General features: G+C 33.7%; 2 protein-coding genes across 6 annotated transcripts; one reads left to right on the top strand and one right to left on the bottom strand.

Moving 5' to 3' along the window:
• Window positions 1-739: 739 nt before the first annotated feature.
• LOC107221246 (alsin) lies at window positions 740-13,094 on the top strand. 5 transcript variants are annotated; one of them, XM_046732287.1, is made up of 14 exons: window positions 740-2,736; window positions 2,947-3,519; window positions 3,668-4,037; window positions 4,624-4,665; window positions 4,895-5,096; window positions 5,251-5,431; window positions 5,551-5,717; window positions 5,823-5,932; window positions 6,013-6,224; window positions 6,334-6,906; window positions 7,055-7,231; window positions 7,342-7,510; window positions 7,614-7,796; window positions 11,237-13,094. In XM_046732287.1, exons 1-14 carry the CDS (start codon window positions 1,049-1,051, stop codon window positions 11,291-11,293), a joined length of 4,704 nt encoding a protein of 1,567 aa, XP_046588243.1. In that variant the 5' UTR covers window positions 740-1,048; the 3' UTR covers window positions 11,294-13,094. The 5 variants fall into 5 exon arrangements, with proteins under 5 accessions (XP_046588243.1, XP_046588244.1, XP_015515651.1 ...); XM_015660165.2 differs by having other exon boundaries at window positions 742-2,736; window positions 7,917-13,094; XM_046732288.1 differs by lacking the exon at window positions 4,624-4,665 and having other exon boundaries at window positions 741-2,736.
• LOC107221252 (carboxy-terminal domain RNA polymerase II polypeptide A small phosphatase 1) lies at window positions 12,367-26,719 on the bottom strand. Its single transcript, XM_015660173.2, has 4 exons — window positions 25,745-26,719; window positions 23,462-23,892; window positions 21,364-21,549; window positions 12,367-20,158 (listed from the first exon to the last, which is right to left on the bottom strand). The coding sequence occupies exons 1-4, from the start codon at window positions 25,812-25,814 to the stop codon at window positions 19,964-19,966; spliced, it is 882 nt and encodes a 293-aa protein (XP_015515659.1). The 5' UTR covers window positions 25,815-26,719; the 3' UTR covers window positions 12,367-19,963.
• Window positions 26,720-27,169: the final 450 nt, after the last annotated feature.

Raw genomic sequence — 27,169 nt, 5'->3', positions numbered from 1 at the left:
ATCTATTGCTATCTATCATCTTAGATGAGTTTAGTTATGATGTCAAAGCATTTCAATATGAATCAAGATACCAATTCCCGTTGCACGTATAACAATAGGCACGTTTTGAAGTGTTTTCAAGTCACGGAGATAGAAAGAATTTCAAGTCCTTTGATCTTTTTGTAAAACAAAGTCATAAAGAATACATTTACTTCAAAAGGTTATTGATTGAATGATTTTCGTACACACATTTTTAGATGCTATTCAACCATGGGTTTAATGTACAAAAAATTATGAGGATTCAAAGTATTATAAGAAAAAATTTTGCAATAGAGCGGTTTAAAATGATATTCAACTTATAATTAGGTTACACTACGTAATTTCCAGAAGAAAAAGCATATTGGTGCAACATTCCAGGCAGTCAAATATTTTTCGTATCAGTGTGATAAATTTGCCTGTATGTGAAGGGCTTTGCAAAATTTATAAGCTAGCATTGCAAAATCATCTTTTCTTCATAATTTTGAACTATAACCCGTGGATTGTCATTAGCTCTTGTGAATATTTTTATCGTTTTCCGAACTTCACGTAAACGAAATTCAAGCTCCGCAGAAAAATACCTTGAGCTATTTTGAATTTTTTGGTTGGCCAAGCTCATGTCAGACTCTGCGTGAGAGGCTGCTGTCGGGTTAAAACAAGCCTATACCATTGACCCTGCAATCTGCGTAGATAAAATTATCGAATTCCGGAGAATTATCTTATCCTTCCACCGGGATTTTATTGAAAAGGTCACAAAAGAAGAAAAGTAGGCGTGTCTTAAAATTCCCTGTCACAATCACTCCCCTCCTCTTCAACACAGTAATTCAACATCACCGTCGAATGTGTTTATCCGTAGTGAAAGGTCGTATCTCAAATGATGATACGGAGTAAATCAAGTCCTGGCAAACGTCAGATTACTAAGGAGAACGAAAAATGGTGGACATTATCATGACAAAAATAAATACGGAGATATTAACCCAATATTACGTCACTTTGGAGGTTAACCATAGTCCAGCAAAGTGCTAACACAACAATGGAGAGGTATATGTATTTGTGGAGAGGTCCTGAGAAGATATTATATACTTTCGGTGATCAGCCCAGTGGTCTGATATGCAGATTGGTAACTGTGAAGGATCATGTATTCGTTTCTACTACCACAAATAATCTCTACCATGGAGTTGTTGCCACACATCTAGAATCTGAAACCTGTCCACTACTGACGTTTAAAAGAGTTCAGTTCTACGCTATGGACATCGCTACTAACTCTGACTATTTGTTTATTGTCAATGATGCTGGACAGGTCCTTAGAATAGATCCAAGTGATATGACGCATGTTGAAACCATCACCCTGAGAGAAGAGCCTAAATCTTGTAGTCATGGCTACAAAGCTGATAATGAATCTGTCAAAGTAAAATCGCTTGCAGCCAGCGATAATGCAATGTTATTCATTGCCGAAAATGGACAACTCTGGGCCAATGGAGACCAGCCACAGATTGACATTAAGACTTCTGAGCCTAAAAAGGTAACGTTTTTTGATGGTCGGATCGTATCCAGTGTAGCATGTGGAGCAAATTTCAATGTCGCGCTTGTCAGAAAAATTATAAGGACAATGAAAGATGACACTGATAGTGAAAATGACTTGGAGGAAGAAGTCTTTGTCAGTTCTTGTCCCCACTGTGTCAGTGACGTAATGTTAAGTCCAGTTAGTCAGCCGTCAACGGACACTTGTCCATTGGGACTTCACGTGAGACAATCAAGTGAAGATCGCTCTACAAATTCCACCAGCGCCCCTTCAACAGCTAGCAAAGATCATGACAATGCTTTGCTACTTGATGACGAAAAGCGATTTGATGACCTTTCAAAAACTCTGACAAATGGTGACAATTTCTCTGATGGTTTGCCCATCGAACTACAACGAGAAGAGAAGAAGAATGTGATTTTTATAAACACAGAAGCTGCCAGGCAGTTCTTAACCAGGCAATTATCTTGGGTTTCTTCGTACGGAAATGCTGGTGAGGAACTGTTAGCCGAATGCGCTGACAGGCCAACTAGAATAATAAAACAAAACGTGTCAAATATGGCAAGTCTTGTTTATGAAGGAGTAAAAACCGTTGGTGACAAAGTCGTCACGTTATCCAGACACATGAGCGGCAGTTCAGACAACAATGAGGCGCAAGATAGTGGTCAGGATGGTTTGGAAGATGGTGTCACGGGAGATACCAAGCCAACAGCTACTAGTTTGGCAAACAGTCTTCGCTGCGAAGAGTTTCCATGGTCATCAAGTGCTGGTACTTCGGACCGTGAACTATCCGAACAGGGATTGAATGAAAGAATAAATACACTGGTCCGTGCTGGCAATAGCTTGCTTTCTACCGAACTTTGGACTTGGGGCGACATTCAATATGGACAACTTGGAACTGGGGACACCACTAAGAGGCCAAGACCAATTTTGGTTGAAAAGTTTCATAATTTAGGGATTAAAAAAATTGTATGTGGCAGTTACCATGTGCTTGCTCTGACGCTTGATGGAAGAGCCTATGCTTGGGGGAGGAATAATTCATTCCAAGTCACACCCCAGTCACCGACAGATCAGAGCTCTCCCAGATTGTTTAGTTGTGGTCCAAGTTCATCCCAACCCGAGAGAGTTAGAGATATGGCTGCCGGAGAAAATCATACTTTAATTATGACATCCACAGGATTACAATTGATGGGAAAATATAGGTTTGTCAAAGTATATTATTCTGATTCATGTTTCTTATCAGTACCAATTTTTCATTATATTTCACTAGTTGTTTCAGATCTCTCGATTACAACATCTCTGAATGTAATGTTATTTACCTGATACTATGAACGTTCACTTGAATCCTTTGCTCCCCTAACTATCAAATTACATCTCTAATCTGACATTGACTTTTAATTAAATATTTACAGCCTTGAAAGAACAGGAGAAATTATACAAATAAAAATCCCAGATGCTGTGGGGTACAGTGCAAAGCAAATCTTAAGTTCAGGATCATATAGTTGTTGCACTATGATAAATCAGCCGGCTTGTGATATCTCATCAGACCTTACGAATGAGCAGATATTTCTGGAAGAAATGCTAATGGTTTATCAAAATTTAATAAAACCATTTCAAAAGAAAGGGGGTGCAACTCAGGAATCCAATGTGTATGAAACATTGTGTCAGTGCTACACGGAGTTGATTAGTTTTACATCTTTGAATGTTCTCAGTTTGTGGGACTATTATGACCATAATGGGGAAGCGTATGAGGTTGTAGTAGTTGCAAGCATCGAAGAGTACATAACAGTTTACAAACATTATCTAAATGCAATATGTGACGTTGTATCTTTGGGTGGTTTTACACACATAGCCAGAATAATTGACGTACCACAAACTTTGATTAGTTTATTCATGGACAAAGTTAAAGGAAGTAAATCGAAAAAAGCTAACAATGAAGCAATAATAGCATTAGCTTTACAACATCCTTTAAACAGACTGAACAGGTATATTGCAAATAGGTATTTAAGCTATTACACAATAGTTAGATTGTTCTTTATCTCGTAAACTGTTAGTATTAATAACATTTTATTTTATTATTATTTGTCTCAAAATTTTAAAGAAAGCAATATCAGCTTTATATATCATGAACAGGTATAAAGCAATGGTACACAGCCTAATAAGGATCAACGGGCCTAAACTAGGAATAGAAAGGCTCCAAGAAGCACTCGGTAAATGGGAGCAAATCTGTGATGAGCAAGAAAGGCGGCTAAAAGAAGCTGAGACTACCAAACAGTTTTGGGAGAGCTCGGGTAAATTGGTTGAACTGTTGAGATCCCCAGATAGAAGATTAATCAGAGAATCCAGAACTCATCCAATATCTGTATTAAACTGCGGAAGATTTTCTACCCACTGGTTCGTACTGTTGACCGATATATTGATCCATGTTAATGGAACATCACACACTGTTCATCCGTTGCCTACACTATGGGTGGAACCTCTACAGGATACAGATGCAGTCCAGGTAGAGAATGAAGTAGAAAATCGGTATTCTTCATCCAAATGATTTACAGTAGAGCCTTGATTACCTTTTAGTTTGTGCTTATTCGAACTAGTTTCAGAGTGGTATACACCTGTGTTATCCAAGCTATGTTAACTAGTAGTCTAAATTATCCAAGGATATCTTGACGTGCAAGTGCATTAATGTTCTTCGTAACTGAAAAACGTCTTTTATTAATTAGGTTGCATTATCCAAGTACTTCGATTATCCAAATTAAGATGAGTCCACAATGGCTCTGGTAATAGAAGTTTTATAACAACTATAAAATTAATTTCAAGGTTAATATATAAAAGGATTTCAAAATTCTTCAAACTTGATACAGATTCAATTATAACACAATTATCATAATTCCAAATTGGATCACAGATCCTTTGTAGGTGTTCTCATGATGACAGACGATTTTGTTGCAACTTTTTCATGGCACTATATTCTCATATTTTTCTTCATTATATTGAAATGTTCTGAAGGTCTCATCGAAGTTGCATAGTTATTGCATGTTTCTGGTATGGATTGACATGATACACTTTTTTTTTTGTTCTGTTGGGAGAAGCATGTTGCATGGAGAAAGTTGACGAGAAAAGGATTGATATCGGTGGGTATGCAAATTTCTGTGAATAATCAGACAGTAGTTAGTAATTTCTTCAATACTTCATTTCCCTTCAAACTGAAATTGCAAGTGATCAGATTCATGTGCACATTTTACTCAAATCCTATAAACTCGTTATATTGCTAACTGCTTTCCCGTCTTAAAATTTAAAAAAATAAAAGTAATTGTATGATTTTCACTATTATTAATAACAATTATTTTGATGGTATTTCAGAATGCACTATCTGTAACAACACCAGAAGATAGTCTAGTATTGTATACGCCAACACCTGCCGAACGTACAGAATGGCTACAAGCTTTACAAACTGCAATAAAACGCAGCCTTCTACGAGTGGTGGGACATGTTCCACCCTTAGTCCGATCAAGCTCATTTTCATTTACAAAGCACAGTCTTTACAAAGATGCCAAGTATACCGGTCCGTTTCCAAGTATTCTGAATTTAAACAATATAAGTTTTCAATAATTTAAAAGAAATGCGTTCATAGCTGAATAAATTGTGGGAACTTTAAATATTAAGTATGGCAATATAAAATACCTTATGATTATTTTTCGAACTGGTACTTCACCCAGGTCGTTGGTTGAATGGCAAACCCCATGGAACTGGAAAGTTAGAGTGGAGTGATGGACGGATGTATGTAGGACACTTTCATCGAGGAATTATGCATGGTACTGGGAAAATGGAAATACCTACACAAGGAATATATGAAGGACAATGGAAAGACGGCCAACAAAATGGTTATGGTACAATGAAGTATGTTTGTTTGACTAACATGTAGAGAGAAAATGATTCAAATGATTTCCACATTCAAACAATGTTCAAGCTTCCAATTAAACTTGCAGTTTACAAAATATTGTTCATCTATTTTACAGATATATTAATGGAGATATTTATGAGGGACACTTCAAGGATAGCTTACCGCATGGACACGGTATAAAAAAAGAAGGCCATTTCATGGCATCTGTTGCATCTATATACATCGGTGAATGGGTCGCTGGTTTAAAACAAGGATACGGGGTTATGGATGATATCACAACTGGTAAGAGTGATTGCCTAAAAATGTTTGGACAATTTACATTGTAAGTCTTTTTAGTTTACACACAGATTGCATATTTAGTTTAATAATACACCTATCTTATTCCAGGTGAGAAGTACCTAGGGTTATGGAATAACAATATGAAGCATGGATGTGGCTTAATCGTGACATTGGATGGGATTTATTATGAAGGAGTATTTATGCAAGATATTTTGACAGTTAGTAATGATAATATTAAATTCATTCTTCTTTAAATAAAATTCAAAACAATAATCATTAAATTGTGTAACATTTTCAGGGTCACGGTGTGATGATATTTGAAGATGGCACTCATTACGAAGGAGAATTTAGATCTGCTGGTGTTTTCAGTGGCAAAGGCACACTGACTTTTAGTAGCGGTGATAAAATAGAAGGCAACATGAATGGTGCCTGGAACGAAGGTGTAAAAATCACAGCTACGTTGCACATGAATGTCGCCAATTGCAGCTCCCATGTAAATGCTAAACCAACGTATGTAGTAGTTCCCTTACTTGTTACTACTTGCCAAAAACTGTTTTCATACATTTTCCTTGCCGCTGCTTGTGTACGATTATATTCGAACTTGTAACCGGAATTTCAGATCTTTTGGCAAACTGTGTGTACCACCAGATCAAAAGTGGAAAGCAATATTTAGGCAATGTTACCAACAACTTGGGGTTTCTGAACCAGGCTCTAAGAATAACTCTACAGCCAATAAAATTGGAGAAACTCAAAGAGTTTGGCAGAATGTCGCAGTTGTTATAACAAATTCACATCAAGATACTATACAACGAAGAAAGGATATAGCGAGAGATTTGAACAGTAGTAGCAGTACTTGCAGGCAGAAAGACCGCAGTAATATCAATCAGTTGGAAAAAATACCGCAATTTGGATGGGATAGTCTGAATCTGAAAACGTACGATGAAGTGCATGATTATTTAATAAAAGCATTTGAAAGTTTACATCATCCTCTTGGTACACTATTGACTGAAGTAGCAGCAGCATACACAGCTACTTACGGAGGCGTTAGAGTACATCCTTTATTGCTAAGTCATGCAGTTGCTGAGTTACACAGCATCACCTCGAGGATCTACCATGTGGTTACTTTATTATTTCCAGCTCTACCACCCGGAGGTCAAGAGCTTATACTAGAAACAGAAGACAGCGAGGAAAGGTGAGAATAACTGAATGAATAATTTAGCAATATTTAAAAGCACAAAACAAATGGAGGGGTATGTTCAACTTTAGAGCATGTTCTTTTATTCATGTAACGTGAAGTACTTCACGAGTTAATTATCTACTTTGAATATTTTATTCCATAGCAAAGTTGTAAGTGCTGCTGCAATTCTTCACCCAATACTTTTACCTCGTGTACATTCGGCGCTTTTTGTATTATATGCATTGCATAACAAAAAAGAAGATGATGCTTATTGGAAAAGATTAATGAAGTGGAACAAACAACCAGATATCACCTTAATGGCGTTTCTCGGCATAGACCCGTAAGTCGATAAAGTCATAATGATAACTTTTACGTTTCTCCGATGAAGTCGTTTTAATGATAACAGTAATCTATGATATTGAAGTATTTCATATAAATCGGTGACAATAGGAAATTTTGGAAGAGTGCTACTACTAATCATATTGGTGAACATCCACTGCCTAATGATGCAGAGCAATTATTTGGTGATGCTGTTGAAACCTTGCAACAACTGAAAACAACTTTTTCTCCACTTGAGAAGTTACTTGTCATTAGAAACACATTCGAACAGATGACTCAAGTAAGAAAATCTGTTATTTTCAAAGATCTAAATATTTGGTAATATTGTGATTATTATTATTTTTATTGTTAGTAATAACTAACGAACAATTATGTACTTTCAGGTTGTTCAAAGACAGCTAGGTTCCACGTACCTATGGACAATGGATGAATTATTTCCAGTTTTTCATTTTGTTGTTGTACGAGCTCGTGTTTTACAACTTGGCAGTGAAATCAACTTCATCGAAGACTTTATGGAGCCTTACTTACAAAACGGCGAACTCGGGATCATGTTCACTACACTGAAGGTGAGAGTTCAACTATTTATTTATTTGTATACCGGTTTAAAGATAGAATAGCGGATTTAAATTTTATAATCTCTACATACACGTGATTTCTGTATATCACATATGCATATACTTTTGCAGGCTTGCTACTACCAAATTCTTCAAGAAAAAATGAGTATGAGTAATTGAATGCTAGAAAGCACGTAATAAAAATATTATAAATAAAATTAATCATGAGCCTATTGCACAAATAACGGTGCTAAGGCTCAGCTCTGAAGGCAGAATAACATACCTATATATATATGTACACACCTATATATATATGTACACACGTACAGACACATAAGCATAAACACATGTATATATATTTTATTTATTTGCATTCGATGTGATACCAAGTCGTGATATTCTCCAATAAAGCTTTGATTAATGTTTAGGGTCCATTATAACTTGTAAATAGATATGTAATGAAATGCAAGGAAAGAATTGACATATCATAAAAAAGGTTTCAGATTTCTTCGATTTTAGAATAGAAGAAAAAGATAAAAAGAACACTTTAGTGCGATGCGTCTTCCCGATCTTACTTCCTCATTAATGCACGTTGATGATTATTGCTCATTATATCGCATTACAAACTAAAATCAATGCTGCAGTATCGAGAAAAATCATTGAAAAATTAGGATGAAGAGAATTATTTATGTACAGAAAGTATTGACAATTGAAATCAATTCATCCTTAAATTTTAAGATCTTAGTTAATTGATTCGCATAACAATAAATTATATTTAAATAATAGTAATAATGTTAATAATCAAACCTTCAATCATACTAAAATTTCGTTTTCGTGTAAAATAGAATATCTTGAAACACTCATCATAAGTTGACACATTATGTATGGAGCATTTCACGAGGTTTCAATCAAGATTGGAAGATAATGTTTCAGATCCACTCAAAGATTTTGCATGTGGAAACACTTGTCACAAAACAAACCTCTAATTGTTTTTTAATTTTTCCAACCAATCCTATTGGAGATATGACAGAATTCATTACTTCGAAAGTGCCTATTCTTTGAATTTCAAATATGCATGGCGCTTCCAAAACAACATACATATTTCATCATATCCCAAACGGGATTGGTTGAAATAACTTTGGAACAGATCTGACACATGATTTCCTATCTTAGTCAAGACCTCGTGGGACGTCCAATATAATTATTGATGACTGCGTATAATTCCTGTAGCTCAAAATCCACTTGCCTACTTAAACTCTTTTAGTAACATTAAAAAATGGATCAACTCATAATTATAAAAACAATCCCTTTCTTTCGATTATTTTTAGTAGCAAATTACCAAGTGGACGCATGTGCAAAATTGCACCAGCGATAATGTTTATTGATATATTCTGTTCAGTATTAAGTAGCATTTACTTAACTTTACATATACCTGTACTAATACGCGCACTTCTTCCTATGCACCTATAAATATAATCAGCAGGATCAAATAAGCAAAAATTTTGTATCCGTAAAGTGGTAGTGTGAAATTTTTTGTTAGCTCATGGCTATAAATCGTGACAGTAACTATGATATCTGCTCCAAATTGCAATTCGATACATCTATAACAACTCAGAATCTGCTATATAGATTTTTATCTTAATGCCAGATGGAATAGTGGAGAAAATAACTCTGAAATAATACAGAAACTTGTTGAATTTTTCTTTAGACAGGTTTTCGATTCTCAGGGCGTGCGTAACCGCTAATGTACACACACTGTTCCGGCTGTTTACGGATTTTTATAAAAATATAAATAGTAGTAAATTATTTAAAATTCAATGTTCTCATAAATATATAATTGCTATGAAGCAAATTTTTGTTGAAATTTTCAACTCTACATAGCTGATGTATCTACAGTAATAGAAAGCAATGAATTAATGATTTAAGGGCAATGAATAATACCTCGATAGTTTCAATAAATCATCATAGAGTGGATGAACTCTGAACTTTAGCATCAATTTCCAATGAATCTTGAATTAACTGGTATCTTGAATTTTGATAGTCTGTATTATTGACAAGAAGAGAAATAAATACTTGGGGTACGCAGTTTCACTATAGATAATATTCGTACAGCGAGTTGAAATACGTTTCTAGGAGTCTAATAAAAATTTAAAAAATGAGCATAACTGATAGTATATAACTTTCTATTGTGCATGAGGTTATTAAACTTGAATTAAATATATACTGGCGTCATAGTAATATGTACTTATCGCCTAGATGTCAAGTTAATAACTTACCTTTTTTTTTTGAATGACCTCATCATTCTTTACCAAACTAATGAATGCATTATACATGTCACGTGCAAGAAAGCAATTGATATATATACTTAACATACTATTATTATTATTATTATGGAATATTGTAGTGTTTAGTAATTGAAGTGAGTCCAGAAAATTGTATGATCAAATAATTTCTAATATAGCCCTACTAAAAATTCCCAACCCACAAGCACAATGATATTGTATAGAAAATAGAATTTTTATTAATTTATTTTATTTATGTAATATGCAGACCAATTTCAACGGAACAGTTTAAATAACACCGGTTGCTCATTTTTACGAAATTTTTGGATTCTCTGCTCACACAATCCAACTTCAGTTGCGATTTCTGTAATTAGATATCAAATTTGATACCTGTGAACTCTTCAGGATAATAAATTTGTAACATCCTCAGCCTGGTGAATCTGTAAAATTATTACATAGTATGAAGAAAGTGGAGCCTGACGAAAGGGTCTAATTATAACATTGAAATATAATTAATTGCTCTTCAGTCATTGGAGTACACGCTAAAATGGTATTTACCATTATTTTGATGTTATTGCAAGGCAATGCAATTTTTAAAATAACCAGACGTTAATACAGCTCTGAGTATATGATAAGTCCATGAATGATTGTTTGATAAGTAAATAATCTATATGAAATATCAATAACAATTTATTAAAAACTATGCAATAACAATTCTGTGATACACCATTGCTCTGGATGCTCTTTAATGAAGAGAATTATGAACTGGATCGAGCCAATACTACTTGTCTGCATGTTCTTTATATTTAAACCAGATCCTTGCTTACATTCTTATCAATGTGTCCAAGTATCAGAAATCAATTAAAAATTGTATAGAGTGTACCGAACTAAGCATATCGGGATTCATACAGTATAATAATAATCTTTCAATTCCCAAAGACAAGCAATTTTACTTGCAGATTGCATAAGCATGTACCTGAAGTATGAGAAATCAGAGTCTATGGATAAGTATATAGTTTGTCATCATTAGTTGCAAGAAAAACTTGGTTTATAGTAATTTCCATATGCGTTGAAATATGACAATCAACACCGTCTTAATCTGTGTGTTTATTACCGCATCATACTTGTTACTGTTGTACAGTAACCTGAAATTTTTTTTTTTTTTTCATGGTATGCGGCATTCTATCTACAGAAAGTCTCAAATTTTTACAAGAACATTTTTGGTGACAGTACATACAATAACATGTGTTCGCATGATTTATATGGTAGTTGCGTACCATTCAAGCATGTTACCAGTGAGTGTGAAAATTCCGTATGTATACCTACACCATTCAAGCATACTAATAGTGACTGAATTATACGCAAATAGCGCATCGAGAGTACCACACCATAATTATGCTGTGAAAAAATAACATTCCTTGAAAAAAATCATAAGTACTACGTATCTTGATACAGAGACTAGTATTTATGATTTTGTGTTATTATTGTTAGTAAAAATCTCTGTTGTTGTTGGATATTTTGTGCGTAATCATTTCTATCCCCTTAATCACATTATTGAATATCTATATACTCCAAGATAAAGTTTTGGTTTCCACATTTGTATATCAATGTGGTAATGAATGAATTAAACATTGAAGATTCTTTCTTGATACAGAAGATTTTGTGAAATCCGTAACATGTATTATACGGTTCATTTTCTCTGCAATACTGAGAATCAAAAATAGGTTGACTGCAGAAAATGAAGATTTGAAAATTCTAGATCCTTTTGCAGAAGCGGAATGTCTAATTAGATTTCACTAGATTATAAATCTATAATTGATTACTTGGACAATTATTAACATATTAATATACAGTTGTTCGATCCCTAACTAAATTTCGCCTTATAGTTAAGTATCTTGGGCCTGGTTATTGCATCTCTCAGGAAAAAGTTACCTTCCAGGTAAACTTTCAGAATATTTAAAACACTTAGCTAGAATGTAAATTTCACCTGGAAGATGTAATAACCAGCCTTTATTTGGAGCCCTGATTGGCAGTGAGGTATGTTACCAGAGAGAAAAAAATTCTATTATGAGAGAAAAAAAACTGATCTCAAACTACAATCAAGTGTATACATATTTATGCTTCTGATTTATATCATCATTGAATTTCAAAAACCCGCGTTTTTATGCTATATTTTCTTGTATATCGAAATTTTAAATGAATCAGTTTACTTGAAGGGCAAATTTGACACAGAAAAGCTTTTTAGAAGCATTGGACACCTCTTGTATAAAATACTTGAATGAAAATATATAACTTCAAGATTATCAAATATATATATTTTTATTAAACACAGAATCACAGAGCAAACCGGACATATTGGAGGGGTGGGAAAGATTACATATTTTTTTCTATTGCTACTCGTACCACGAGCTTTTCTTCTGTTGCAACACTAATGTATATAAAAAATTGATCATCGTAGTGAAGATTCATTTCTGCTTTCCGGTTCATTTTACTTTTATTAAAAAGTATTCTAGAAACAGTAAACTCTTGCGATCCGAGTAGCGCACTAAGTCTTTAATGATAAATTCTTAGAAAGAATTATTTAGGATTATTTACAAATCAAGGCAATTTGTTACTTTGTCTATATATGTATATGTCCAACTCTCTTGTTTCGTTAAAAAACATTTTATGACAAAATTTTGTACAATATATCATCTCAAATCCTTATAGTCCATGGCTTTATAACTTTTTTTTTATTTCATGGTTTCATTTTCTATAAATCTTATGTCGCATATAAAAAGGGATGACTCGCTTGCATCGTCATTCAGCTATCGGGTATTACACCTACACATTGTATCTTGTTGAATTTACTCAATACATGTAACATGTATTAAATCCTTGTAAATATATTTAAAAGCAATCATTCTAAAATTATCAACAACTATTGCACTTATTAGATTTTATATTTCCACTCAATTTTTTTCTTTCTATCTCCCTTTCGTTCTTCCCCGTATTTCTTTTCATTTCGATATATAAACAAGCCACACAATCAGATTGAGCAAAAAGCTTAATCCTACCACTGTTCACGTAAAACGAGAATAAATTACTGTGGAAGCACCAGCTTTCCCCATCTACTTTAACATTTATACTACCAAAGAAAGATTTTTAGACTTGCCGCTGCGCATACTACAACAGATATCAAAAACCATTGAAAAGCATTCTTAAATCAACGACTGATGGGTGACGTTTAGATATAATTAATATCACATATCTATACCTCACTCATGCCATAAATTGTTGGCATAAAAAGACAAAACTTTCTGAAGTACTGCATATGCACTTAAAGTATGCAATGTGACGGAAACGTTATTTTAAGAAGCAGTGTTTTAAAAAAACACCTAATACGTTAAACGCTTATAAGCAAATAATTTACTCAGTTGACGGTAATGAAATGTCCTTATGAAAAGCAATCTTTCCAGTTACTCTTAACAGTGAAGGCCCAAATGCAAATTACAGAGATAGGTAATAACATAGTATTGGAATTTACTAAACCATTCAAACCTATGTGTGAAAAACAAGTCGAAAAGTAAAAGTTGTATCAATAATGGCTGCTCTGTTAATTGCCTGATACCTTTACTTTTTCTTTTTTGATTTACGTCATATTCACGAAACGTCGACTTTTGTTATGGATAAATAAAAAGTTTCTCATTTTATGGTATTGTTACATAAAAGGTTTACGTCACAGATTTATGATAGAACAATGTGATCTACGTTCTACAGTTCACAGACAAACCATTTGTCACATAAAAAACATTACGGTTTCAGCGTTTTGTCTGACATCATCCCCTGCTGAATGAAGAATGCATTGACTGGAGTCTTGTCCATTTACAGATTATACTCTATTTCGCATTTTAAGATTTGCCCATATTGGTTTTGAGAACAGCAAAATTATAAGTATTTTCTTTTACAGGCATTTGGGCATTTGAACAACAATAATAATGATAGAAATAATAATACTAATGTTAGGGTATCATTCTTCTAGAATTTCGGCATCAGAAAATGTATACGCAACAATTATCAGTAACCAAAAGTGTAGATACCTTTTTACTTCTCAGTATTAAGTTTCAACTCGGGGAGAAAAAAAAAAAAGATTAAAATTCAATTAAAATTCATAAGTCAATGTCTTCGATAGTGTAAATATTAGGGAGCACAAGACAAACAACGCGTAATCTTAGCCAAGAGTATGAAAATAATACGAGAAAAAAGAAACAAAACAGAAAATCCAATACTGTGACAGAACCATCAATTCATAAGATGGATCGAATGGGGCGCAAGTCGGAAAAATAGTTTCACTTGAAATGAAAAGAATATAGAAGGCCTTTTTACAAAACTCAAAACATTATAACATCTTCAAAACCTTCTCAGATTGGGTATTACGTAACAGTAGCTTGGAAAAAAACTTTCATTATTTACAAGTTAAGAAAGGATAAAAACATCTAGCATGATTCGACTTCTGCCCTTATTCCATGTTTGGTACAAACAGGTAAGTTAAGAAAGTTACATATTATACATTACTGTCCATGGAAACCCACACTACATGAGACATGTCAATTATTATTTATAAACATGATTACTATTATGTTTATAAATAAATTCCGTTAGTATTCCGTTAGTATTCCGTGAACCTGGACCCCAACATGTACCGCAGGGGCCAACCTACCGGAGTTAGCACCAGGCACGCAGTCACCTCAAAAGGCCTGCTGGAGTCCGCTTCACCAAATGTCATGAAATAAAAGCTACTCAGGAATATAAGGGAATTGAATTTTTCGTTCAGGTATTTTTATCACAATATGTTGATTATGAAAAGCCCTGAATTATTTTAAATTCTTGGGACCATGTGAAATATCATTTTTCGATTATTCTCAATCCTGTTTAAACTGAGCTCAGCGATTATTCAAGTCGTTGGCATTTAAATTTTTTTTTTATCATTATGATACTATAATACAGTATTTACAGCATTAAATGGAAAACTTTGCGTTTAAAATAGAAAACTCATCAGTTACTGCAGTAAATTTTTGTAAAACTGTTTCCTCTTTTCGGTCTTATGTTTTTCATACTCTTGAGCAACGCCGACAATAATCCACTAAACAAATATACGCCTATAATTAATTACTTGATATATAGAATTAAAATTAGAATAATATATAGTTAATCGAGATAATAATACAATATAATATAATATAATCTGTACACAGCACTATGCTGAGAATAAAGACTTCTAACGTAATAATATAGTAATCATTAATTAGTAAGTTAATAAGTTTTTCTTTTGCCTTGTTGGTATAAGGTGTACGTATACGATGGTTAATAAATCGTATTTCAGAAATCTGTGGGTTGTAAAGATTGTTGCCAATAATATTATACCTGATATTAAGAATCAAGTTTATCGGGTTGAATGATGATTTGAAAATTTATAGGCAATTAGTTCTGATTGCGAATAAAATCGTATATGTAATACGAATGATATATTGATTATTAATTTTACCTGAAAGGATGTCCTTCCAACTAAATAATTATTTTTTGTCACTTATTTTTACGTAATCTTTACATCTTTCAGATTTCAATTTATTGGTATAATTATTATTTATCATATATCGATACAGTATAAAGTAATAATATCTGATTAGTATACCCTGAAGGGAGAGAATGATATGCGCGGGAAAACGAAAATTGAATATCTATAACTTTGACGTAGATTAAACAAATGTAGAAATTTCTCGCCATAGCGCTGTTATTACTCTATCTTTTACTTCGTCCAATGTTTTTGCTGTTCTGGATAGCCAAGTCACAACTTCGATACATGATCAAATATTTGCACAGTTCTAGCCACCTGTCAGCGGCTTAGATACTCTTGTTGTTCACATTATGTATCAATTCTTAAGTTTTCTTAAATCTCCCACAACCGGCAGTTCTAAGCAAGTTTTTATCGACAGTTTTTATCGAATATTGGTTATTGAAGTGAAACTAAAAACTCCACGCACCCAACTTGGAAAATCTTGCCAAAAAATGTCCGGACTTTCATCTATCTGTGTGACCTTTGGCAGATCAAACGAAATACAGTAGAACCTGATAAATGATAACTGCTCAGGAAGAACCATTGAAAGACGTGCCTCTCACACATGTGTCACACATTTCCCTCTTGTGTGCCCATGACACTAGCTGACGGAACAGTTAACACCAGTTTGTTCACCACTACCACTACCAAAGTTGCCAATAATGAGGCTCTACTGGATGAAGGAGAATGCTTGTACATTTAACAATCGCACCAATCGTGATTTACGAAATGAATTTCACTATCAGGCGCAAATGGCTCATGTATACGAGGACAAAGGAATTTCACTTTGACTATAATGATTAAGAGTGAAAACCAAAGAATACATTAAAAGAATGGTTAATGGATAAATAATAAATGTTCATAAATTGATGATTGCAACAAAAGATTGCATATTATTCATATATATATATATATATATATATATATGATATATATATAGTATATAGTATATAATATATTGGTTTTTGATGTAACAAAACATCAGTTGTATAGAAATAAAATCAACGATCCAAACGGAAATTCTATTAGTATTTCTAGATTTATGAAATTTAAAAATTATAATCGATTTGATAATTTACATACTAAATGATCACACAGATGAGACATCGAAAAATGTAAATTTGAGTCCACTGATACTCAGCAGCCTAATGTGGAAACTATTGCCACCCATCAATGCTGTACATTCTTTTCCACAGTACTTTATATAGTCAGACGGATTTCAAATTGTCCTGTTGAACAGAGTTTTCGTTTACTGCGTTAAATGCTTACTATTAAAATTAAATATCATACATATAAGTGTCATGTAATTAGTTGTGTGAAGTTGAAAATAAAATAGAAATTTAGACCACAATAAGCATAGCTCTGAATGAAGTAAGTCAAATTGATACTTTTTTTAGTCTTTTAAATTAGATTTTGTGAACAAATTATAATGAAAAAATAGTTTCATTTTCACATTTTCAGAATAAGTTCAGTCAGTCATACTTCTCTCACGCGTACACCATGGCATGAATCTAATTTAGTAGTAACACTTTCGTAGACTGAATTTCATACACGTGTAGACGCAGTCGGTGTTATTTATGAATGTAAGAATATAGTTACTATTTAATAGAGCTCTCAATTGTTGTCATGTAAATCGCCCACTATTGTTGATTCACAATCAAATAAGTAAATGTCGGCAATTTATCCACCCACAATCTGTTAAAAGGCAACATAGATCGTCATATTATGTAGACTTTCTCACATTTTTCCTTGACGCTTTCAATTTTTTCGCATCTATCATTGTAATACTCTATTTTTGTAGGCGAAATTTTTTTGGATACACATGTTTTTAGTAAATAGCACTGGCGCGATGAATGAAAATTACATAGAGAGATAGTTACCCAAATTTCATATTTTAGTAATAAATAGAAGTTAGGGAAAAGTAAGCTATATCTTACCACTTTATAGAAAATACATTGCTTGCGCTATCATTGAGTATAGAGTGGTACTATATAGCCTGCTTTTCCCTATAGAAAAAATGTATTGCTTGTAGTCATAGGAGATTTATGAATAGATACCAAAATCAAAATGATCAAGGGGGAAAATTGGCATATTTTGAACAGGGAGGCCAATATATTACTAGATCGATCGCGTTAAAGAGAATAATGGGCTAAAGTCGTGCGCTACAGTTTGAATTAGGAAATTACATGTGCTAGGAAAAAAAAGAGAAAATAATTATGTAGATAGTTAGAAATTATGTTTACGGTTTAAATTCAAGGTGTGAAATCTAGAATTTTGTGAGAATTCTACGACTTCAAGAAACTCAATAATCCATTCTTTGTTTATCCTTATTTTCATTTTTTTCGTCTCTCACACTTCATCACCAACATAAACTAGGCACCGAATTCAAATATTTATCATCATTCAAATGAAAGTACAGAGATATTTTTGTCAAAAATAATTTCAAAATGTATAGAAATCTTATAGGTTTATCAAAATTAAATGACTTCATGAATGGAAAGACAGACATGTCCACAATTGCTTGTTTGCAGTGGTTGTTTAATATACAGTAGTTCGCACTTTTTTAAAGACAGAATAGGTGAGATTGGACGAGAAAGATTTATTTCGAAAGGATCAGGCGACCGATCAAGTTTTGATTTGCATTTTCATACTGCTAGTTATATGAAGGAGTCATAATCAACACTCTATAGATGAAATTCACGTCTAATATGCCCTCACAAGTAAATTTAATAAATAACTTGCAGTGAGCAGTTCAGTACTTATCATATGTGATATTCAATATCCAATTTGGTTACATCTCATGATCAAGACATACTGTTCTCAATATATAACTGATTTAAATAATACCGATCGCAATTGATTGAACCAAGGTATTAACAGCAGTGAAATTTGAGATTAAACTGTACGATTATTATAGATTATTTCACTGTATAGATGTATGTAATTGTCATGTATGGCAGAATGGAAGAACTGCGATCAAATTCTGCAAATCCAAAGAATCAAATATGTGGGCAGGTATCAGTTTAGTGTTAGAAACATAAAACATCATTGAAAGAAGTTGCACATGAGAAATCAGTAATTAGTGTTTTTATTCTAATTGTAAGATGCGAAATTGATTGTGTAAAAAAAAAAAAATATTTATAATTTCAAGTATCTGCATCTCGACGTTATTTGTAACTTTTCTGAAGTAGTATTCTATTAGCAAATCTTTATACGTTCGTAGAATCTGTTCAAACTGATTCATTCTCCTCGCAAGAGATAGGAAAGCAATCTATCAATCTTGTTTCACCATCCCCTTTTTGACTACGACTGTTTTAGCAAGCTACTCAAATTTTATTGGAATTGTATTGAGCATTTCTTTAATCCAAAAAAGTGAAAACAGAAAGAAGTTGAGATAAATTCGGCACAATTTTTCAGACAACGGTGGAAAATCTTGTGGTAAAGCACAGTATTATCTTATAGGGTGATACTTGGTCGCATGTTATTAGCTTTTACCTATAAATTTTCACATACTTAATTTAATTTGAAAAACCGATATCGAATACAAACTGTATTGATTTTAAACCATATGCATTTCACGTCATTTTACAACGTCCAAAAATATCTCATGATGTATTTATTTTCTACCGGTATTTTAAAATGTCACAACCCGTATAATAAACAGCACAGGTAGATCTCCTAACAGAAACGTACCGATTTTCGATAAGCTTTAGACATGGATTGTGGCAACAAGTATCAAATTCGTTGAAGCATAACTCCATCTTTCTTCTAAACTTCGACTGCTATTCTGTCAGCTGAAGCAGTTGATTTCAATCCTCTCAGACATCGATTAAAACTTTGAAACTCTTCTTTTTGTGTTAGACCCATCCAATGGATTGAAATGCAGACAACCAGTGTCGAATTAAAGAATAATACGTTGGTTATTGGTTGTAGATGGTCGTAATCAAGACAGAGGTATTATAGTTGACAATCAGGGGCAATGAGAAAAAGGAGCAAACTCCTTAATGCTCAAAGTAATATTTATACTTTGCGATCATTATCTGTCGATAAAAAAAGCTAGAGACGCTGGTTAAGCACATTGAACCATTACACCGAGTTCTAAGCTCGCTTCGTTTATGTTCAATTGCATTACGCAGGACTAGTAAACAAAACTGAGTGTATACTAGTCTGCCTGTAACCTAGCTGGGCACAGTTGGCTGTCCGTAACACAACAAGTGAGCGATGTAGAGGGCTCGGATAAGAGCCCTCCTTACGGAGTGCTGGGGGATGCTGTTACTGGTTGCTAAGCCAGATGACTGATTTTGCTAGGAGTTGACAACAGGAGGACTTGAAACTGGGCTTGGACTATTTTGTCGCGTCGATGGAGCCTGGTTGTAGGGATGATTACTGTTGCAAAGTACCGTGTAGATGTTATCCACCTTGGTGAGCTTCTCAAAAAAAGGTATTAGATCCAGCAGTTCCGAGTCTGTCATATCGTCGAACCACGACGCCACTGGTACCTGAATAAAATACAAATTCGCATTGGAAAATCATAGTTGAAATGTAAAACTATGTCAGTAAAATTTAATTAGCAAGCAACGATCATCTCTTGAACTCGTTAAAAAATAAGTGTCTTTTGGTATGTATCAATTATAATGACGAAATTTTGGTCCCCATGTTTGCAAGATGTGGACTCTTATTCTTTACGGTTTTCAGGTTTTCCTAATCGAAAATTTCATTTCACCGGGGTTGAAAGAAGAATTTCTAAGTCATTGCAGTGGCGAAATAGATCTACTCCCTCTTGCTAACACCCAAGTTTAATCCATGCTCAATTATACTATTTAGTGCTCACTGTCCGTAGTATATTTGAATATGAAATATCTTACTAGTTACAAAGTCGGAAAAGCAAAAAATGGTTTCTTTTTAAAAATAAAGAATAAAATATAAACATTTGATGACAAATTTTCCTAGTTTACAGAAATAACACCAAACACAATCTACAGTAAATAAAATGATCAAACACTAATAAAAATAGAAATAACACCTAGTTGACTTTGAATGCACGTTAAATAACGGTCTGTATTCAAAAATTCATATCAAATTGTTTTTGCATTGTACAAGTTACATATAATTAAGCATTCTTTCGAAATCTGGAATCGTCAGACTATTGAAAAATTCCGTAAAATTTTCTTGTGAAGTGAAAATATCCTGGGATTTCGAGGTTTCTCAGGTTCCCCGAAGTTTCTGGGTCACTAGGCATTGTGTTCATGTGTACGTCAGATGACAGAAGATAAGTTTGGGCCAAGAGTGCTTTTACTTCTTCTAGAGATTGGTTGAAATAAGTATTGCCTATGCTGACAGATAGGCAATCTGAATAATATACCAGGATACGTGTTTCCAAGCAGGAAATTATAAATTAGCTATTAACGATGATTTTGGTCAATGTAGGACAAGATCAATCGAGAAAATTTCATGTCACACACTTGAATGCACATGTAATTAAAATTTTACACACGGTAAAATTTAACAGCGAGAAATATTCATATGCAGTTGCAGAAAATATTTTTTTCCCAATTTTAGATCATCACACATAATTGAGAATGTAGTAAAAGAGAAAGAAATGAACAGTTTTATTGGTTCTTCTCTATACCAGTTAGTTCACAATATATAGTACAGAATTGAGATTTCGTTTGAATTTATGCAAAATTAATACGTGTATTCTTACCGCATTGTCTGGGTGAAAAATGTAACTAGCAGGGCTATTGTCAACAATTATAATCTGCTGAAGATCTCGACCCAACTTGTTGAGGTCCTTAACATAATTTCCTCTGTGGAAGACACACGACTCTCTGAACAATCTTGCCCTGAATACGCCCCATCGGTCCAATAGATCTGCTACCGGGTCAGCGTACTGCAACGTTTGGTTGAAAATTAACAGTGATAAATTCGTACCTAAATTATAAACCATTGTATAAGACATTGGTTATAAATTTCGCAGCTGCTAGTCAGAAAAAAATAAATTAACGAACAAGTGACACGTAACAATGAATGGAATTCATATTCCATTGAATAGTACTATTTTTTTCCACAGCTCGGTTTTGTTCAGAATAACTCTCTATAAAAGTATTGATATCAGTGCATGTATGCAGAGACAATTTTTGTTTAAAACTAGTTAAACAGTAAGATGTTTGCATAAATTATATTAATTGTTTTAAAACCATGAAGTTTCATCTTGGCGTCATTCTGTTAATTTCAATCTGTTGTCCCTTATTTCAATAGATACTGATCATTCTATCACGAGTCCTACCAGTCCTATTAATGCTCTAAGTGTACCAACAAGAAGAAAAGAGGGTAAAATTAAAGCAAAACCTAACTTCAAGTGCTAAATATTTCTTTCAACTTCGTAGTACTCTACTACTGTAATACAATGAACAATTAAAGAGCATATATGGTTTCTCTCAAAGAAGCTGTTGCATTTCATGATTTTCAAGACGCTGGCCTTGCTTATGAAGAAATATACAGTATAAAGAAAGAATCTGAAGCTTCAAAATTTAAAGGGCAAGTAAACATTTTAGCTATTGCTCTCTAAAATTAAATAAAATATAAGGCAGAGTTAAATACTGTTGACTGGTTGAAAAGATCTGGTAGACTTTCTCTGATTAACATAGAAACAATACATGTCGCAACAGTCAAACAACACTACTTAAAATTCACAGTAAAAATCAGGACATTTAAAATTCATATCAGATTAGAATGTTGATGAAATCATAAATATGCATTAGTTTCTATTTGGAAGAAGATTATCCCTATCATTACATATAGTGTTATAAATAATAGATTAACTTCTGTGAAACACGATTAACAGCAATAATAATTTAGAAATTGTACATTAATCTTTAATCAATAATCCGACTGGTCAACTAAAATATAAAGTTTAATCCAGTGATTCACAGCTCACGGTACCCAAAAATTTATCATTGAACAATTGAATCACTAGAATAAATAAAGTGTATAATTATTGCCCCAAATTAAACAAACAAATATTTGCTACTAGTAAGTAGATTGTGGTTGTCAAGTGCTGATAAACTTGAATTTATCTTTGCTGATCGTATAAACCATCTTAACACGTCAATACAAAGGGTCTGGGTACGGAAAAATGACAATCAATCATTCTAATATCATCAGATAAAAAATGGCAAATTCTTGACAGTAGAAAATGGTTTAATTTCAAAATTTTAAGTGTACTTTACTCGAGGTTTCAGTATCAAAACGATGTAGATCTTAATGAATTTGTTTAAACTAATTCAATGCACTTAGTGAAATTATTTTAATTGCTACTCATAGTTTCACCACCTGAGTGTTCCTTCTAGATTCATTAAATATTTTTATCTTATACCAGGGTGTCTACGAATCCTTCATTTCAAAAATCCCTGAGTATTCAAGGAGTTTCCGGACTGTTGTTTTTTTTCAATTTCCAGGGTTTTTATGACATTTGTAATGAGGTTTTCACAACGGAATTTATACATATGTATAATCTATATTAATTTTAATTTAATTTTAATGTACTGTTACGCTGTGAAATTATAAGTGTTTCTCGGACACATTACAGTAGCACCATCACGTTAGAAATTAAATTACGTGACAAGCCTGAATTCGAATTTAAATAAGGATTATATTAAGAATATAAAATTTTTTTTTAAACTCGTCAGATATAACAAAAATTCCGAGAAAAATCCGAAAATTCCCTCGAACTCTCGAATAAGTCCTTAATTTGTATTGTGAAATTAGAATAAATAAAATGACGTTTGTGAGGTAAAACTCACCTTGGCAAGGCTGGCAGTGAATAAAACACACTCGTAGAGCTCGCCCATTCTTTGTAAAAATTCATCGACATAAGGCCTCTTTAGTACATAGACCTGATGCACTGTACCATCTATTTCGACCGGTACGACAAAATCAGCATTATTAATCGGCTTGAATGAACTATGAACTAACGTTTCGTCCAAATCAATCACCATGCACTTTTTATGCATGTCCTGGTGGCGAACTGGGGGTAATAAAAACCGAGGGGAGCCGCTACCAAGGGATGGCGAAACTCTTCCATCACCCTGCAAAGAACTGGCTTTCGAACTTTTCGAACTACTGCCACGTCCTCGTCCCAAGCAACAGAGCAACGACCGTAGAAAGCCTCGCCCCCTTGGCTTCTTTCCATTTCTTGTCCCGCTGGCAACTTCATTTTCTTTTGGTAATTGAACTGTAAGGACAATTGAAATATCAAGTATAAATTATAGAATTCAAAACATTCAACTAGGCATGGAAATGATTACAAAACATAACGCAGACTCCACAGAATTGCCTGCAAACTGAAATTTAAATATTATTGTCAAGTTAAATTTTAATTCCATAACAAACAGTGTAAATGTAATTACCCATTACTGGTTTCTTCTCAATTCTTATCATTTCTAATCTTTACTGCTAATAGCCATGGCCAATCAATTGATGTCATGTTAGCTAGGCAGCTTTCCAATTGCCTATTTCTCAATAAAATCAAATAAGCATGAATAAATATTTGCAGATAGTTAAAAGAAAATAAAAAAAACAAAAAAATTACTTGAACAGCTAGTTAACAACTTTTAATCTGAAATGGGCAAATGAGAATCAAAGATTGACTGTATTAATCAGTTAAAATTATGAAATTCTACTCAAATGAAATGATTCTGACCTAGTATTAACATGTTCATATCTATGTAGCAATTATGTATAGATATATATTCGTGCATGATAACTAAATCTTGATGAATTAATTAACTAATAATCTATAAATCTCAAAAATATGAATATCCTCATTTATGTGGTATAATTGATAGAATTAACTAAGCTAGTATTAAGGTTGCACCTACATACTGTAATCTGCCCGACAATTAGAGCTTACATGTATTTATTAAGGTGGAACCTATTACATAACAATTGATAAATACTAATCTGTCACTTTGGATGACAGAAAAGAAAAAGAGCACGCTCAATGTCATTATATGTTCGGGCAACGAATAATAACAATAATAATTGAATGTCTTTTCATACTAACGTGATAAGGTGAATATAAATGTGGTATTCTTGTTTTTGTTGGGTATATGTACAAAGTAACATGATTACAAAGTCATACTGTTGAATGCATTACCGTATAACCCAATTTGAGCTCAAGTTTGTTGTTTTTCAAGTGAAAACAAGAATATTTTGATCAATTACAAAGTGATAAGATTGTATTGGTAAGTTACCTATGCCAAGATTGGACAAAACAAGATCTGCCTCAGGCAGTTCTTGTTTACACTCAACCAGCAAGTATTTAGGCCAGAGGAATTACGATTTTGTATTAGATAAATATTTTCCTAAACCAGATGTAAAATACAGACAGATCGATGAAACAAGGTATAATATTTTGGGGATTTATTTTTTACTTTCATGAGAATCAGCAAAAATGAATAAGTTATGAAATACGTTGATATATTGACAAATCTGAATTGTGATTTTTCTTCAGCAAATAAAAACATTATTTACATGTACAGGATGACTGGTATGTAAATTGCAAGCAGCATTTTCAAAAATAATGAAAACTTTACATCAATGACGAAGTTTTGTAACAATGGACAAATTTAAATTGAATAAAGTATTTGACAATGAAAAACGGAATCTCGCACAGGGAGATATTTGTAACTAAAGGGCGTTTTGATAAATATGTATAATAAAATTGAGACAAGGAGTATCTGTATGAAATGTTGCTAATGGTGAACTGTAAATGACTGTATTTTTACTTTGCAACAAACAAATGTTGAATTAGATTAGCCGTGAGTTTGTCAGAATTGTTCAAGAATTTGAAAAGGTAGGTGTGTATACATGCAATACCTGCCTCACAAGTAAAGTTCAATCCGATGCGAAAGGTGATTTTAATTTTTTAAACTATTTTCAAGATCAAACGCATAGTGATTCGTGTGTAAGATTGAAAAGGCCTCTTTATATTAAGCATCTGGAGTTGTAAATTCGATGTGTCGAATGAAAATTGCGATTAAAAACAATACCTACTACACACCTAGGCGAGTTTCGTTTCTTACCTTTCTCGTTGTTAAACTGGCCTAGTTCGTCATCCCGCGAAACTTGGGTTATAATGGACGATGCGTCCATTTAAACATTTGTTGTTAATCTTCGACTCAATCGTGAACTCCGTGATTTTGTAACTATCAATCGAAAAAAACAACTAAAAACACACACGATTTTCAGCAGCGACGTGCGTAATTTCAAAATGGCGGACACACAGGTTACGATGTTTTCAATCGCTACAGTACCTACCGCTACACTATCTAGAGAGTTGCATACATAGAAGCGAAACTTTTCTCAATCTATCAGTGAAGAATTACTACGTGTGCCAAAAAACTGCACCGATTAGCCCAAACATTAACGCCGCAGGGTGCCTCATGTACTTTCACTCAAATTTATCTTCGTTGAAACGCTGCACTTCCATCAATCTTCAAATACTTTTTTTTTCTTGTCTTATTTTTCAACTTCCAACGACCATCACCGCACCTTTTCAACTCACTACTTACTTAGCAGACGATCAGTTTTATTTCTGCTTTCGTAGAATTGTTAAAAGATTCCGAGCTCCCTTTATTAGGTTTATTTATAGTACACAAACCCACACTAAACTGTAGAATGAATCCCCGCACCACTGCCACCACGGTATAACTCTGGGTATTACTGCCAGTTACTACGATACGATATGTTGTACGTAACTACTACAACGACAATTTATAATCATCGTCTCAAGTTTTCGGTTTCGGTTCATGAATGGACTAAATACTCCAAAATAAGGATACACTTGGGGCGGGACCGCGATGGAATTTCAGACCACAGTTGAAAGATTACTAACGTATAACCTCAAGATGGTTGATCTCTACGCGTCTACATGGCGCACTCACGGGACTATTATTTATGTGTGCATTTGCCTTTGCAAACTTGTGTTGTGTCTATGATGCTGACGCGTCCATTGTAGACCACTCTCAGTGGGGTTTTTCTAGGGAGATTTGACTACTGTGAATTAGCTGCAGTTTGAAGCATATACTACTGGAGGTCCAACGCTTATAACCTGTCTGTCTCGCTCTACACATGATTGGCTGATATGTTTCTGCTCAGCCAATCAAATGCAGAGTGAAAGAGGTGGAGAAACCCGAATATTTCTCTCTCTCTCTCTCTCCTGTCTTCACTTCGCCAGCTTCTATCGCGTGGTCTATGAGATGGGTAACTACCTCCAATAGTACAGGACCGAAGTGTCATTGGTAGCAGGGATATGCCCAAGATCGACTAATGAATGATCGTGCAATGTGATTCGTAGCAAGATGCATTTATACACCCTCCGCTCTGCCGGTTCCGTACTTTAGAACACGAGTGCCCCTCTTATTTTGGGAAACGATTCATGACCACAACGCTGCTCGACAAGCAGCCCTCTGTCGGGCAGTGTTTTGTTACCGCTGTCAACGTATTTT

Source organism: Neodiprion lecontei, chromosome 2 (assembly GCF_021901455.1).
Source record: "Neodiprion lecontei isolate iyNeoLeco1 chromosome 2, iyNeoLeco1.1, whole genome shotgun sequence".
In the NCBI taxonomy this organism is placed as follows: domain Eukaryota; kingdom Metazoa; phylum Arthropoda; class Insecta; order Hymenoptera; family Diprionidae; genus Neodiprion; species Neodiprion lecontei.
The sequence above is the reverse complement of the archived record's forward strand: the minus strand, read 5'-3'. Positions and strand labels throughout refer to the sequence as shown.